This window comes from Eutrigla gurnardus, assembly GCF_963514095.1.
Source record: "Eutrigla gurnardus genome assembly, chromosome: 18".
NCBI lineage: Eukaryota > Metazoa > Chordata > Actinopteri > Perciformes > Triglidae > Eutrigla > Eutrigla gurnardus.
In genome coordinates, this window is record NC_139929.1 from 6,167,266 (window position 1) to 6,179,626 (window position 12,361).

At 43.3% G+C, this 12,361-nt stretch overlaps 1 protein-coding gene across 1 annotated transcript in view; it reads left to right on the forward strand.

Moving 5' to 3' along the window:
• Positions 1-12,361, forward strand: part of pou6f2 (POU class 6 homeobox 2) — a 61,017-nt gene that overhangs the window by 39,391 nt on the left and 9,265 nt on the right. The window contains exons 5-6 of the mRNA XM_084033271.1: positions 5,868-6,008; positions 10,471-10,680. Coding sequence (XP_083889397.1) covers positions 5,868-6,008; positions 10,471-10,680 — 351 coding nt within the window. The remainder of the gene's footprint in view (positions 1-5,867; positions 6,009-10,470; positions 10,681-12,361) is intronic.

Below are 12,361 nucleotides of genomic sequence, written 5' to 3' on the forward strand. Positions count from 1 at the left end.
ATTAAAGTCATTCAAATGCTATATTTATATGTCAAACAACAGCAGAGTGAAAAGAGAAGCCATTTCCAACTAAATGAAAACAAATGGGAAGTTGCGATGGAAATAGGACTCCTAATATAAAGATGTTTTTTTTTTATTTTGTATTGAATAATTGAGGTACTTGTCATCCAAAGGTTGTGGAAAGTCATCAATAATACACCAAAATAATAGTGTTCATAATTTCATTATAGTCTGATCTCCTGACTTCAATGATTTTATCTTTCATTTTCTCACAGCAACCAAATAACGTAGCCAGGAATCCACTTTAAAGTCATAGACCAGAGCAGCACTGCAACACTGGCTTAACACTGCTGTGATTTCCCGCATAACACCCGTATGGTACAGAAATAACGGCACCGCATGTCAAATCACGAGCTGAAATGGTCAGCACTTTCCTGTAGATACTTAATCACCGAGCCGTTTCAAACGTAATACATCTGGAAACAGCTAAATATTATAGATCATTCCTCAGGAAGAGAAATCGTGTACGAGGAATATAGTATAACTTGGATTTTTACTCGCCGAGTGTCCCCTAACCAGAGGAAATACATCGCTGCTGTGATTGATGACAAAGAACCCACTCTGAACCTCTGTGCCTCACAATTATCAACAAATGGGCTGGAGCAGATTTTATGTCATGATTAAAGCTGCTGTTAATTTCACATGAGGGTAATGAGTGGGGAGATTGACGGCCACTGTCCGGCACTCCATCATCCCTTTATAGTTAGTTTAAACGTTTTCACGACTCTTTTCCTCCTTCATTTGCATTTTGCCTCATTAGATATGGCCATTTCTGAGGCCGCCTGCGATATCCATTTCCTGGAGTTAATGCATTTTATTTGATCAGCCAAACCTCCTCAGTTAACTAGCTGTCATTCTGGCGTTTCATATGACATCACTCCATTAGCACCCGACCGTGCCACCTCCACATCCACACCCGCTGCCACCACCACCATCACCACCACCCTCCGCTGCCTTAAGCAATTACAATGTCCGACCGTCTCCGGATACGCCGTTATTGTATTTTGCCGGGTGTTATCTGCCCCAGTTGTTCTATCCGTCTTTCACTTCCCAATATTTTTCCTCAAGAATGGCCCTTTTTGTGGTTTATTTTTCACAACGGCCGGAGCAGAGGCCCAGCGGTGAGCAATAGCCGGGGCTCGGAGGACTCGGAGTGCACGGCCACAGTGCGAGGCCCCGCTAACCAAGGGACCAGAGGTGTTTTGGAGGGCCTAATGGCATTTTGATGTTCATAAGCACAGAGGATGTGAGGGAGGGGAGACAGGGAGGTGGGGGAGAGGCCGTTTTGGGGGGAGGAGGAGAGTCAGCAGAGGACTGTCAGCAGAAGACTAGCAGAGTCCTGACAGACAGAGAACGTGTTTTCTCATGTCACAGCTGATTACATTCACTCTGAAGTGGGAAAAGAGCGGGATGAACGAGGGAAACTTCCATGTTGTTCCAGATTTAAAGGGCATTCTTCTCAGAAAGAATAGTGCTTTTGAGTGTTAATTTACACCGTTTGGCTCACCTTGACACACTTTTGGCTGGCTGGTATCAAATAAAGCATAAAGACTTTGGCACATTTCCCCCAAAATCAGAGAGACTGTTTGAAAAGTACTAAAAGTTTACATGTATCTGCTTTCATTGTCAGTTATAAACATGACCACCAATTTGCTAAATAATTATCTGTGGTTTCATGTTCCCTTTCAGTTTTCTCTGATATGATATTTGATTGAAAACCAGTTTTACACGGCGCTGAAGCCCCGACTGTGGACAAATCTGCCTGCCTTCTGGTGTCTGCACCACTTTGTCCATTTATCTTTCTTTTTTTTTTTGTTCTGTGCAGGCCAAGAGAAAAAAAAAAAAAGCAATTAAGTTTAAAACAGCCACATGAAAAGAGCAAAACCAAGAATAAACTCTACAGTTAGTTTGTGTCAGACAATTTTGGTTTCCAGGGGTCTCTCCACGGTTTGTGGGGACGCTATTTTCCCTTCTATTCCCGAGATTACACGGGTTGCTGCTCCAGGTGACCCTCATGGTCAAACAGGCAACGGAGAGCCTGGCGGAGTTTAAATTCCCTCCCCTTCATACCATCCAGAGAAAAGATGCATTTTTAAGAATTTGCAGGCTTTTTTTTTTTTGTCCTTTCAGAGACACAATTTTGTGTTTGCTGATCCCTGCGTAGCCCTCTATATTTGGCTATATTAAACTGTGATAGTGCAGCGAGTCATAGCAGTTGTGTTGACTTTAAGGTGATGAGATGATGTCACAAGATATAATGGAGGCTTGAGCGGTGCTACACAACGACAAACATTCTTTACTAAATGCTTAAGAATTGATTCAGTTTGTTTTTGTCATCCCGACGCTGACCAGAGTGGTCCACGCTGCTGAAAAGCCTCTTCACGTCCCTTTTCACTGGGAATGAAACGAATGAAACACAATGGTTAACATGCAGACCCTGCAAACGGGAAGATCACTGTTTATCTCCTCCAACACATGCAATCAGCACAAATGCTAGGACAGGTCTGTCATTTTGTGCCTCCCGCCGAGGTGTTGAGAGGAGTCACCGTGGCGGAAAATCACCTGTTTAGGCGTTGAACACAGCCTCGCCTCTCCTTATTCCCGGCTCTTCTCCCAACTGCTATCCATATTACCCAGTGCCAGAAGGATGCAGCGGTAAAGCCTGCTCTCTTTTCACCGAGATTTACCAGAATAACATAGCACCTGAAAGGGCTATCATCGAATGAAACTCAATGATAATGTTTCAAATAAATCTGAAAGCTTCTCCAACAACCTATCACTCACGCAATGACACCAAGCACAGGCGATTTTCTCTCTCGGTTTGCTCGCCTGAGCAGATCGCATTATCTGGGTGTTGATCTTTAGCCTTTTTACTCTGTTTAACTGGCCCTATTGGCTTTTTCTCACTCATAATACTGTGTTTTCATCAACAAGCCTTAGAGACGCCCTATATCAACGCTTAAGAAGGCAAATTGAATCTCAAAACTTAAACTACCACCACTAGAAGATGGTCCAGATTTTATTTTTTCTCCTCATCTACAACTTTTACTTCTCCACTCATAAGTGAAGGGTAAATTATCTGCTGAGTATCAGTTCTGCACTTACTAGCTTTCCATTCATATATTTTAATGTATTGCATATTTATTTTTTATTAGCTGACATTGAAAAACAATTCAAATTTTGACCTAATTTATAATTATTTTGTGACATTTCAAAAATCTGCTTAAAATTTGCTTGATGGCTAACTCATATTTAACAACTATGAGATGTTTCTGCTGTTTTGTGTTGCTGCCTTAAGCTGCTGCTCTTTTAAAACATTTCCTACCAATTCTAAAAGCAAAACAGAAGTATCAATTCATATTTGTCTGTAAGTGGAGAAAGGCAGAGTGGATTGTTGCTTTTTCTGTCAGCATATGATATGATGATAAATGTGTTTTTATCACCACAGTTTGTTAACATTTTTGGTGGAAAAAAAAAATAAAACAATACAATATCTATCAAGATATTTCAGTTATATTAGTTAACGCCTGGTGACATGGTTGAAATAATTTTCACAATGGTATTTTAAAATGTAGTAATATATAATATTTTTGCAAAAATGCAAAATCACATGTTAAATAATGAAACTGAGGTTTAAAGAACCCCATGGTCATTACATGAAACAAGTGCTTTATTACATAGTTAAATAACAGCTATTGATTAATCCCGTATTGTACTTTATATTCTAATTTGAGTCAGGCCTCCAGATTAATTAAAACGTCACTATTTAGCATTTGGGGTGAAGGACAGTTGGATAGTAAGGATGTTTGGGAGAATGCTAATCTGCAGCGGATTATTTTACATACAATAGTAAACTTTTATAGTTAGCACCAATCCAGTGTATTACAAAAAATAAAAAAAAATAATATCAAAACATCACCAAATATTTTCACATGTTTTGTGATAAATTGCGTGCCATATGATGAATGCATGCGTCTTCTACTTTTGATCTCCCCTGAGCCGGCTATGGAGTAGCTCAGTAGGGAGTGGAGGTCGTCCACGAAGCGGAAGATCAGCAGTTCGATCCTCCGGCTCCACATGTCGTAGTGTCCTTGGGCAATATACCGAATCCCAAATTGCTCCCGAAATGCTGTGCCATCTGTGTGTGTGTGTGTGTGTGTGTGTGTGTGTGTGTGTGTGTGTGTGTGTGTGTGTGTGTGTCTGAGAGAGTGAAAATTTGGCTTTCTGATCATGATGGGCAGGATGGCAACATGTATTTGAGTGTGTGTGAATCCATTGACATGTACAGTAGCATGAAGCACTGTGATTGGTTGGAAGACGAGGTGATTTGCAAATGAAGTGCTCCCAAATTGTTCCAAATTAGCTTGCATATTCTTCCATACAAACATAGTATTTGCTCTAAAATGTTGCAGCCTGACTGAGGTTCTTCATGTGTTAGTCCTACATGTAAAGCCACATAGCAGGTTTGTGCTTTTCCTAACAGTTGAGATGTCAAGATTTCCGAAGGACAATTGCTGGACACATAAAAGACAATCTTGCGATTATCGAGGAAAAACTGGATGACTTTCAGACGAAGGGAGGCAATATCAATCACGGCCAATTTGAGGCCACCTACATGAAATATGATTTCATAAGACAAATGCAGTGTCATTCTTAATGTGCTTAACCTTTACTGTCAATGAAAAAGTATTGATCGCTCCGTGGCATTTTTTCATCATTTGATTTCAGAAAGTGTAATAATATATGGTGGTGGGGTAAGATAAAAAATGAGTGGCAACTGAATGATTTCACATGAACAAAGCTGAATTCCCTGCAGAGAAAAAGAGAGTGTGGAAACCCTCGATGCTCTCTGTGAAATGATTTCTTTTACAGCATGTATTTTACATAAACGTAATAATATATAAAACACATGCAATACTTAAACCTTTCACATAAACCCTGCTTTTAATTTCAGCACTTTTGTTTGAATGTGTATTCCAGCCAGTATTAGCAGCACGGAGCAGGCAGCCTGCTTCTAAGCAGTGTTTCTATTATTTCTCTATTCTGTTGAGTAATTGGGAGGTCTCCTATCTCTGCTTGGTCTTTGATCTACTTACTCAACCTAATAAGACTTTGCTCTGCTGCACTACAACCAAATCAGCAGTGCATTTTCAGCCCCCTAATAAGTGGTTAGCTTGATTTATATGGGTAATCTTGGCGATGTGGCGGGGCTCTACAACCTGTCCCCGATGCAAGGAGCCTCTTTTCACAACCACAGGCCAGACCAGATGAGTCCATTACAGCGGGGGTAAAGATGGTCATTTTAACCCTCCTCTCCTTCAAAGGTAACAGTGTTGCTTGTGCATTATAACGCGGGAGGAATCCTTAGTCGAAGCGTATTGACGGCGGCCGGCGATACAGTGATGCATGGCCACACAGCCCCGGCTCTATTGTGAAAGCGGTTGCTGTTGGGCCACTGCTCCGGGTGGAGAGGCTTGACTCGGCCCGTGGGGAGCCCTGGGGGCCAGAGGAAGCACTTAGAGTGGTAAAATGGCCACTTATTCACAACCACCCTCCCGTTCTCACTGCTCCTCCCTACCCTTGAGCCTCCCATTGGGTTCGGGAGCACAGACCTCTGGGAACTGTGTGATGGACTACTGGGCTATACAGACCTCACTGCAGTTAGCCTATTCTGGCCTTGGCAACAATAGAGCCCCCCCACCACACTGAGCCATCCCGAACCTGCTTTTGTATTAACATTATACTAGTAAACATCTGCACCAGTGACACAAACAGATGTTGATGAATGGTGTCTTTGCCTTCATCAGCTGAATCCACTGGCCAGCCAGGCGGCGGTAGCAGCGGCGGCGGCAGCCATGGGATCCATCGCCGGTTCTCAGGTGTTCGGCAACGCCCTGTCAAACCTGCAAGGAGCCTCCGGACAGCTGGTCACCAACGCACAAGGACAGGTGAGTGCTGTGGAGTGGTCGCTTAAATGCAAAAAAACTTTCTGAAATACAAACAGCTAATTAAATACTAGAGTTCAATTGGTAACGGATCTGTAAGGGATGTTGCTGGACCATCCATCACGTACGAATGTGCAGCTCCAAACAAAACATTTGTATAGTATTTCTGATCTTTCCTCATAGATTTCTAGTGTTGAGTCAGTTTGTTGTCTCGCTGTTTGTCTGCACTCGAGTAGCTAACCCTAACCCTAACCCTAACCCTAACCCTGCCATATATTAAGCTTTTTGGGAATAAACAAAGCCCTTCTTTCTCTTATCCGCATGCGCCTGTCGCAGTAAAACGCTGACCTTGTCATATTTACAGGGTGGCTGCAGAATTGTTCCATCAGTAGCCAGAGGCTTGAACGATGATGCTTGTCATTGCGGGACCCTATCTAATGAATCATCTTATCGCAGGTGCACAGAGCACATATTAAAGGAAAATTGTACGGACAATGTGCCCTTTCATGCCAATCTGTGTTATTTGCCTTAACCCCTGTTTCATCTCTTAACACTTGCAACGTCCTTAGCGTAAACTTAACAAAAACACGGTGAAACTGAAGCAGTAGGTGTTGCTTAGCGCCAAAAAAAACGGTTGATTTTTAAATGTTAAATGTATCATCCAGCCCGTTGGAGTCAGGTTTCAGCACCACCAGTGTAACCATGCCTCATTGTTGATAGTACAGTGCTGTGCATGCGCCGGTGCTTGATGCTAAACGTCGCTAATGAGACAGTATGGACTTCCCTGGCTCACAAGGTGCCTGGAGCACTGGGGACAGATCACTCTGGATATGGACTTGATGGGATGCTCTGTGCTTTTGTAGTGTCTTGGCGGCTGACAGTCCCTGACATAATCAGGTCACAGAGACGGTCAAAGCCGTGGGCCACAGCCTTTTCTCCCCGCCTCATTATTCCACAGCATTATTCAGACTGAGAGCTCTGAAACACGCACTACCATATCAGAAGGTCTCTCCCCCCCTCCCTCCCCCCCCCCAACACTGAGCAGATTATACAGGCTAATACATACCTCAAACAAGGCTGGAGGTCCACCAAACACACTCTTGAGAACTTATGTCAGCTCCGAAAAGCTACAAAACTGGAAGAAATGGAGCAGCTTTTATTTAATTTTGGGTTTGTAGTTCCTAAAGAATGTCTTTTATTCAGTGTTTCATTGGAATTTAGAGATCGAACAGTTTTATCAACAATATACTTCATGAGTAAAAAGGCACCTTTGAATTTAAAACATGTTATACTGTCTTTGACCTCTTAATTTCCTCGACAACTCTGTCAAAAGACCTTTCATGAGCGAGAGCTCTGGGGACCTTGAAAATTGCCCGGTTTGATGGACGATTGGAGTTCAATATGTTTTTAAACCTTAATTATATTGGCCCCAGCTTCTTTATTCTTCAAGGAGAATCAATGGGGCTCTTTTCATCCTCACTGCCTCTGCAACCATGATTAAGGCTGTGGATAAAAGACTGAATATTGTTTAGTCACTCTCACTCCTGATTTTTTTTTCCCCCCCCTTTTGTGGCATTTTTGTGAACATCTTCTATTCAGTGCAAATTCTTCCTTTAAAAAACTGTGTTTGGAAATGAGCATATTATGGGCTGTTTCATGGAGCGTACCTGAAAGGTGCAGACACCACCGAAAGCCTTTGTATGTGTGGCAAATCCCAGTTTGACAAACTGGCCTCCCTGAATTTGGGCTGTCAGGCCATCCATCCCTTTTACCCCCGGCACTCTTAGCCTTTGGCCCCTGGGGTGGACTCTGCTGCAGCTAAAGCAGAGAGCAACAGGTAAGGAACACATGCACGGTTAACCTGCAAAACAAGTGTGCCCTTTGTATTGACGGAAGCTTGCAGCCCATAGATCAAGTGTAACTGCAATGCTGTTGCCCTTGTGATTGTAAATATACTGTAGGGCTACAGCTATTGATTATTTTCTGTAATCGATTATTCCCTCGATGGCCCTACAAGTTCCCAGATTGCTTTTTGCGAATCAGTGCTGCACTAATCTACTGTATCTCCATGTATATTTGAGAAAATAAAACAAAGGCCTTTTAATTAATACCCGTTAATACACAGGAAATATCTTCTGTCCAATGCACCATTATGAGTCTGCTGTTTTAGCCTTTGATTTTATCAGATTTTTTGGATTTGTGTGTCGACACGAGTCCAAACTTCCCAAACATTTTTTCCCTCTCGGGTCTCAATTCACCGCATGAACAGTGGAGGAGAGAAAATGGGCAGAGATATTGCCTGGCGACCATGGCAAAAGATACAGATTGCTCTGGCTGGAGAGATGAGATGACATTTCTGTGGAAACAAGAGCAGCATAATCTTAATGAGTTCTGCTGGGTGGAGAGAGGCATGCCATACGGAGAGGAGCGGCAAGCTAAACGCAGGAAGCCAAATAAAAGGGAACAAGCTAAAACACGACTGAGGAGAGGGCCTTAACACTGTCCTGAAAGCTGAGTATTTATTAAATGTTGCGATGAAATTGCACCTTAAGATATGGAAAAGATTTCCATATTCACCGAGTTTGAGTTATTTTACCAAAACAATTCTTGTATTGATCCCTTAGTATGGAGAATATAAACATGTTAAATTATGAACTTTGCTGAATAAAAGATGAAGTTCAAAAACATTGATTTAGATCTGAACATTTCTGTGAAAAGAAAAAGTAAAGCCTGAGAATCTGACCGATCATTGCTTCATTTTCCACACTTTCGGTTTCGTGCTCAAAAACTATTGAGGTTTAAACCATAAACTCTTTATAAATGAGGGCCACGCCGTATAAACCTTTCCCCCTTTGGAAAGTGTATAATAAAGTCTTCCCTCATGTCTATAAATTAGCACTCATGTTGACTTCTCCAAGAACTTTACCTTTCCAGCCCAAGATGAGCTGTGAGACAACTGACGTGAAACATCTGCCTGAGATCGTCGGACGGAGAAGCATTGCATGGTGGGACGGGGATGAGAGCTGAGCTGTCAGGTCCCCGCTCTTTTATTATGCTTATAGAACAACCACTTAGTCCAATGATGATGAATAATTGAGCGGAACAAGTTCCCTTCCACAGCGGCATGCAAAGCGGGATCAGTGGGGCTCTGGAGACGAGCGCGTCAGGCAGGGCAATAAAATATGCTAAGTGGCAGGAGAGCATTACAGCGAATACAGCGGAGAGAGCGATAAATTATCTCTCCCCTAATGCGAAGCAACGTAAGCAAATGAGCCGTGGCAGGGATGAATTACAGATTGTCGGCCCACCTTTCTCTCACTGATCCCTCCCTATTATGTCAAAGAGCCGGGGGGAGAGGAGGCGGAGGAGGACCACGTGCTGAAACACATCAGCGGAGGTGACTGTATGGACTAAGGAGCCGCACAAGGCTCGGCTAATAATATGCAGAAGCTGCTTGTATTTTGGTGTTGAGTAAAATATGAACTTAAAAGTGTTGAAGGCAATTTCTGCAAAAGCAGCTCTTTGTGCCGTTGCCAAATAACAGAATTTGGGCATCTCATCCATGTTGAGCTGCTCTCCGGTGTAATGAGGCTTGGTGGAGGAGCGATGTCAGCGGGGGTACGGGGCGACGGCAGCTCAGAACCAGTCCCCAGATGACATTAACCTTCATCATGGTGAAGAGGCGCTAAGTCCCCCCTAAAGCGCCACTCTCGGCCACACTCGGGCAGCTCTGAGAGCTAAAACGCTGCAGTGACACTCTGCCGCCCCCTTTGATCTGCCCTTCCTGATTACAGCCACAGAGGAGAGGAAAGCCTCGGCTGGAGGGGGTGGAGGAGGGGTGGAGTACCCCCTGGGACCCTGAGAGTTGAATTAGAAACACGGGGTCCTGTCTCACTCTCCGATGCTCCTCTTTTCTCCATCTTATTGTTGCTTTTGTTGCTCTTTCTTTCCACTTCTGCCTTTCTGCCTGTGAGAGAAAGAGAGAGAAACTCTCTCGGCAGCCTCCCTCCTTCTCACCAGAGACAGACAAAGACACTTAAGCACAAACACACAGTCACACATACACACACTCATCCCGGTCTTGGCCCGGTGATGGATAATACAGTCAGTGGTGTGCACCATCACACACACAGGTATTCAGCGCTGACCTTTGCAGTGCGCTCCCAGCAGTCTGCTTTAGCTTCTCTTGTTCCAGCCTGTAAAACCACCTCAGTGACAGATGATCAGTGGACACTTGTGCATGTTTTTCTCTCGAAAATCACACAGCGCTCTGATTAACCTCATAACAAGGCTAAATGTCCAGCTCGTGCATTGTTTACGATAAAAAAAATAAAAACCCCAAAAAAGGCTCTCAGCAGCAGAGCTCATTAAGACCGAAACCTCCAGTAGTGTTTACCCTCTCTGCTCAATCTTCTTTTTAAAACTGCTCATCTGATTTTCGTCTCCTTTCTATCCCCCTTTGTAGATAATTGGAACAATCCCACTGATGCCCAACTCTGCAGGGCCCTCCAGCCAATCAGGGGGTGGCAACCCAGCACTGCAGGTACAGCCAATTACACCTCAGCTTCTGACCAACGCTCAAGGCCAGATCATCGCCACGGTGATCGGCAATCAGATCCTGCCTGTCATCAACACCCAGGGAATCACGCTGTCACCAATCAAGCCTGGACAGCAGGTAACATACACACTGACCCACAAACACACACACACACACACACACACACACACACACACACAGAGGAAGATATCTTGAAGAGCCATTTATTATTATATACTTAAACTTTCAACAATGATCACGAGGCGAATTTAAAACTGTTGAATGAGCAACACCTAGTGGAGTCAGACCAGAGCTCCGCTTATCCATGAAAGCATTAATACAGCACTGCTAGTCGGGTGTGCTTTATGCTAAACACCCTATTTTTCCTGCTTCAACACTCACAATGATCATCTGCGTCATTCCACTTGGAAAATTTGAGCTTTTGGTACAATTGTTCACACTGTGTGTGTGTGTGTGTGTCTGCATGTTTCGAAGGCACATGTCAGCCAACTTTTTAGACTCTGTCTCAGGGAGCCTGCTGCGCTCCTGCAGAGCCCAAACAAAAAAAACAAAAAAAAAACAGACACAATTTTCTCCACCCCACTTAAACCTCAAACACTCGTTCCTCTGTTTTCCACCTCCTCCTACTCCTCTCCTTCCTCGAATCACACTCTCCAGCCTTATGATTTGTCCTCTCTGACCTGAAGAAGAAGCGTTCTGTTTTGATTCAAAGAAAGGCGTAAAAAAACATACAAGTCCTCTCGTTTTGTACACTAGATTTGACTTTAAACTCTCAAAAATGTTCTCCTCTAAACTTGAAGATTGCATGCACACAACAATGAAAATGTTATCGACTTTATGATGACGATGTCAGCGTAGAATTACAGAGTAAAAGTCCACACTGAAGGCCCCGTACAGTGCAGAATGGATGAGCTCCAGACGGACACCTAATTGCGGCTCCCCGAAAAACACCAGATCACACTCTTGAATGAATTAATGCATTTGTAATAATGTTTATGCTTTTGTCTCCACTTCAAAGCCTGCATGTACACGTTGTTCCACGGGCATAATTTACGGTTGTCAGAGCCTGCAGTCTAGAATATTTCCAGTGAAGCTAGATAATTCTTAGAGCCTGTCAACAGTCCTGACAGTGTGTGCATCGCTGTTGACACCCCCCACCATCCAAACAAACACATGCCACAGAGAAAATAATTAATAGCAAAGAAGGAGGGGGGGAAAAAAAGCCGGGCCTAGCTTACGGCGGAGACAGCTTTTCGCTTTAAAAGTGAAGACGTACCATCTTGATCTTGTAAAAGCAATTCAAATGTGCATAAAACATGAAAATACATCGTTTTTTTTCGCCATCGGAGCACGTAGCTTCTGGATCATGAATTATGTTTGATATGGGGACTGCTGTGTCCACATTTATATCTCAGATTCAGGCTGCCATTATTAGCATCCTCGCAGGTGTTGTGACGAGAGAGAGGACTCTAATTGTCGTGAACAGTTTCTGCATGGGAAGTGATATAAAGCTGTGGAGTACCTGAGTTGACTCACTGTCTCCGGCACTGCTGTATTCTATTGAGCAGACTATTGACACTGTATTCAGCTCTGTCAGTTTAAATACTGCAGGCAGTAATTAACGTTTATTCATCACGGGGAATAAGGTAAATGTCATTATATTCAGCTTCTAAGTGGCTAATTTAATAGCGGTTGATAGGTTGATTAGGTTTAATAGTATAGCCCAATCACCATAATGACATGATTACTGATTTAGGGAGGAGGAATAATTGATATTTTTTCTTTTTGTACTCCATGC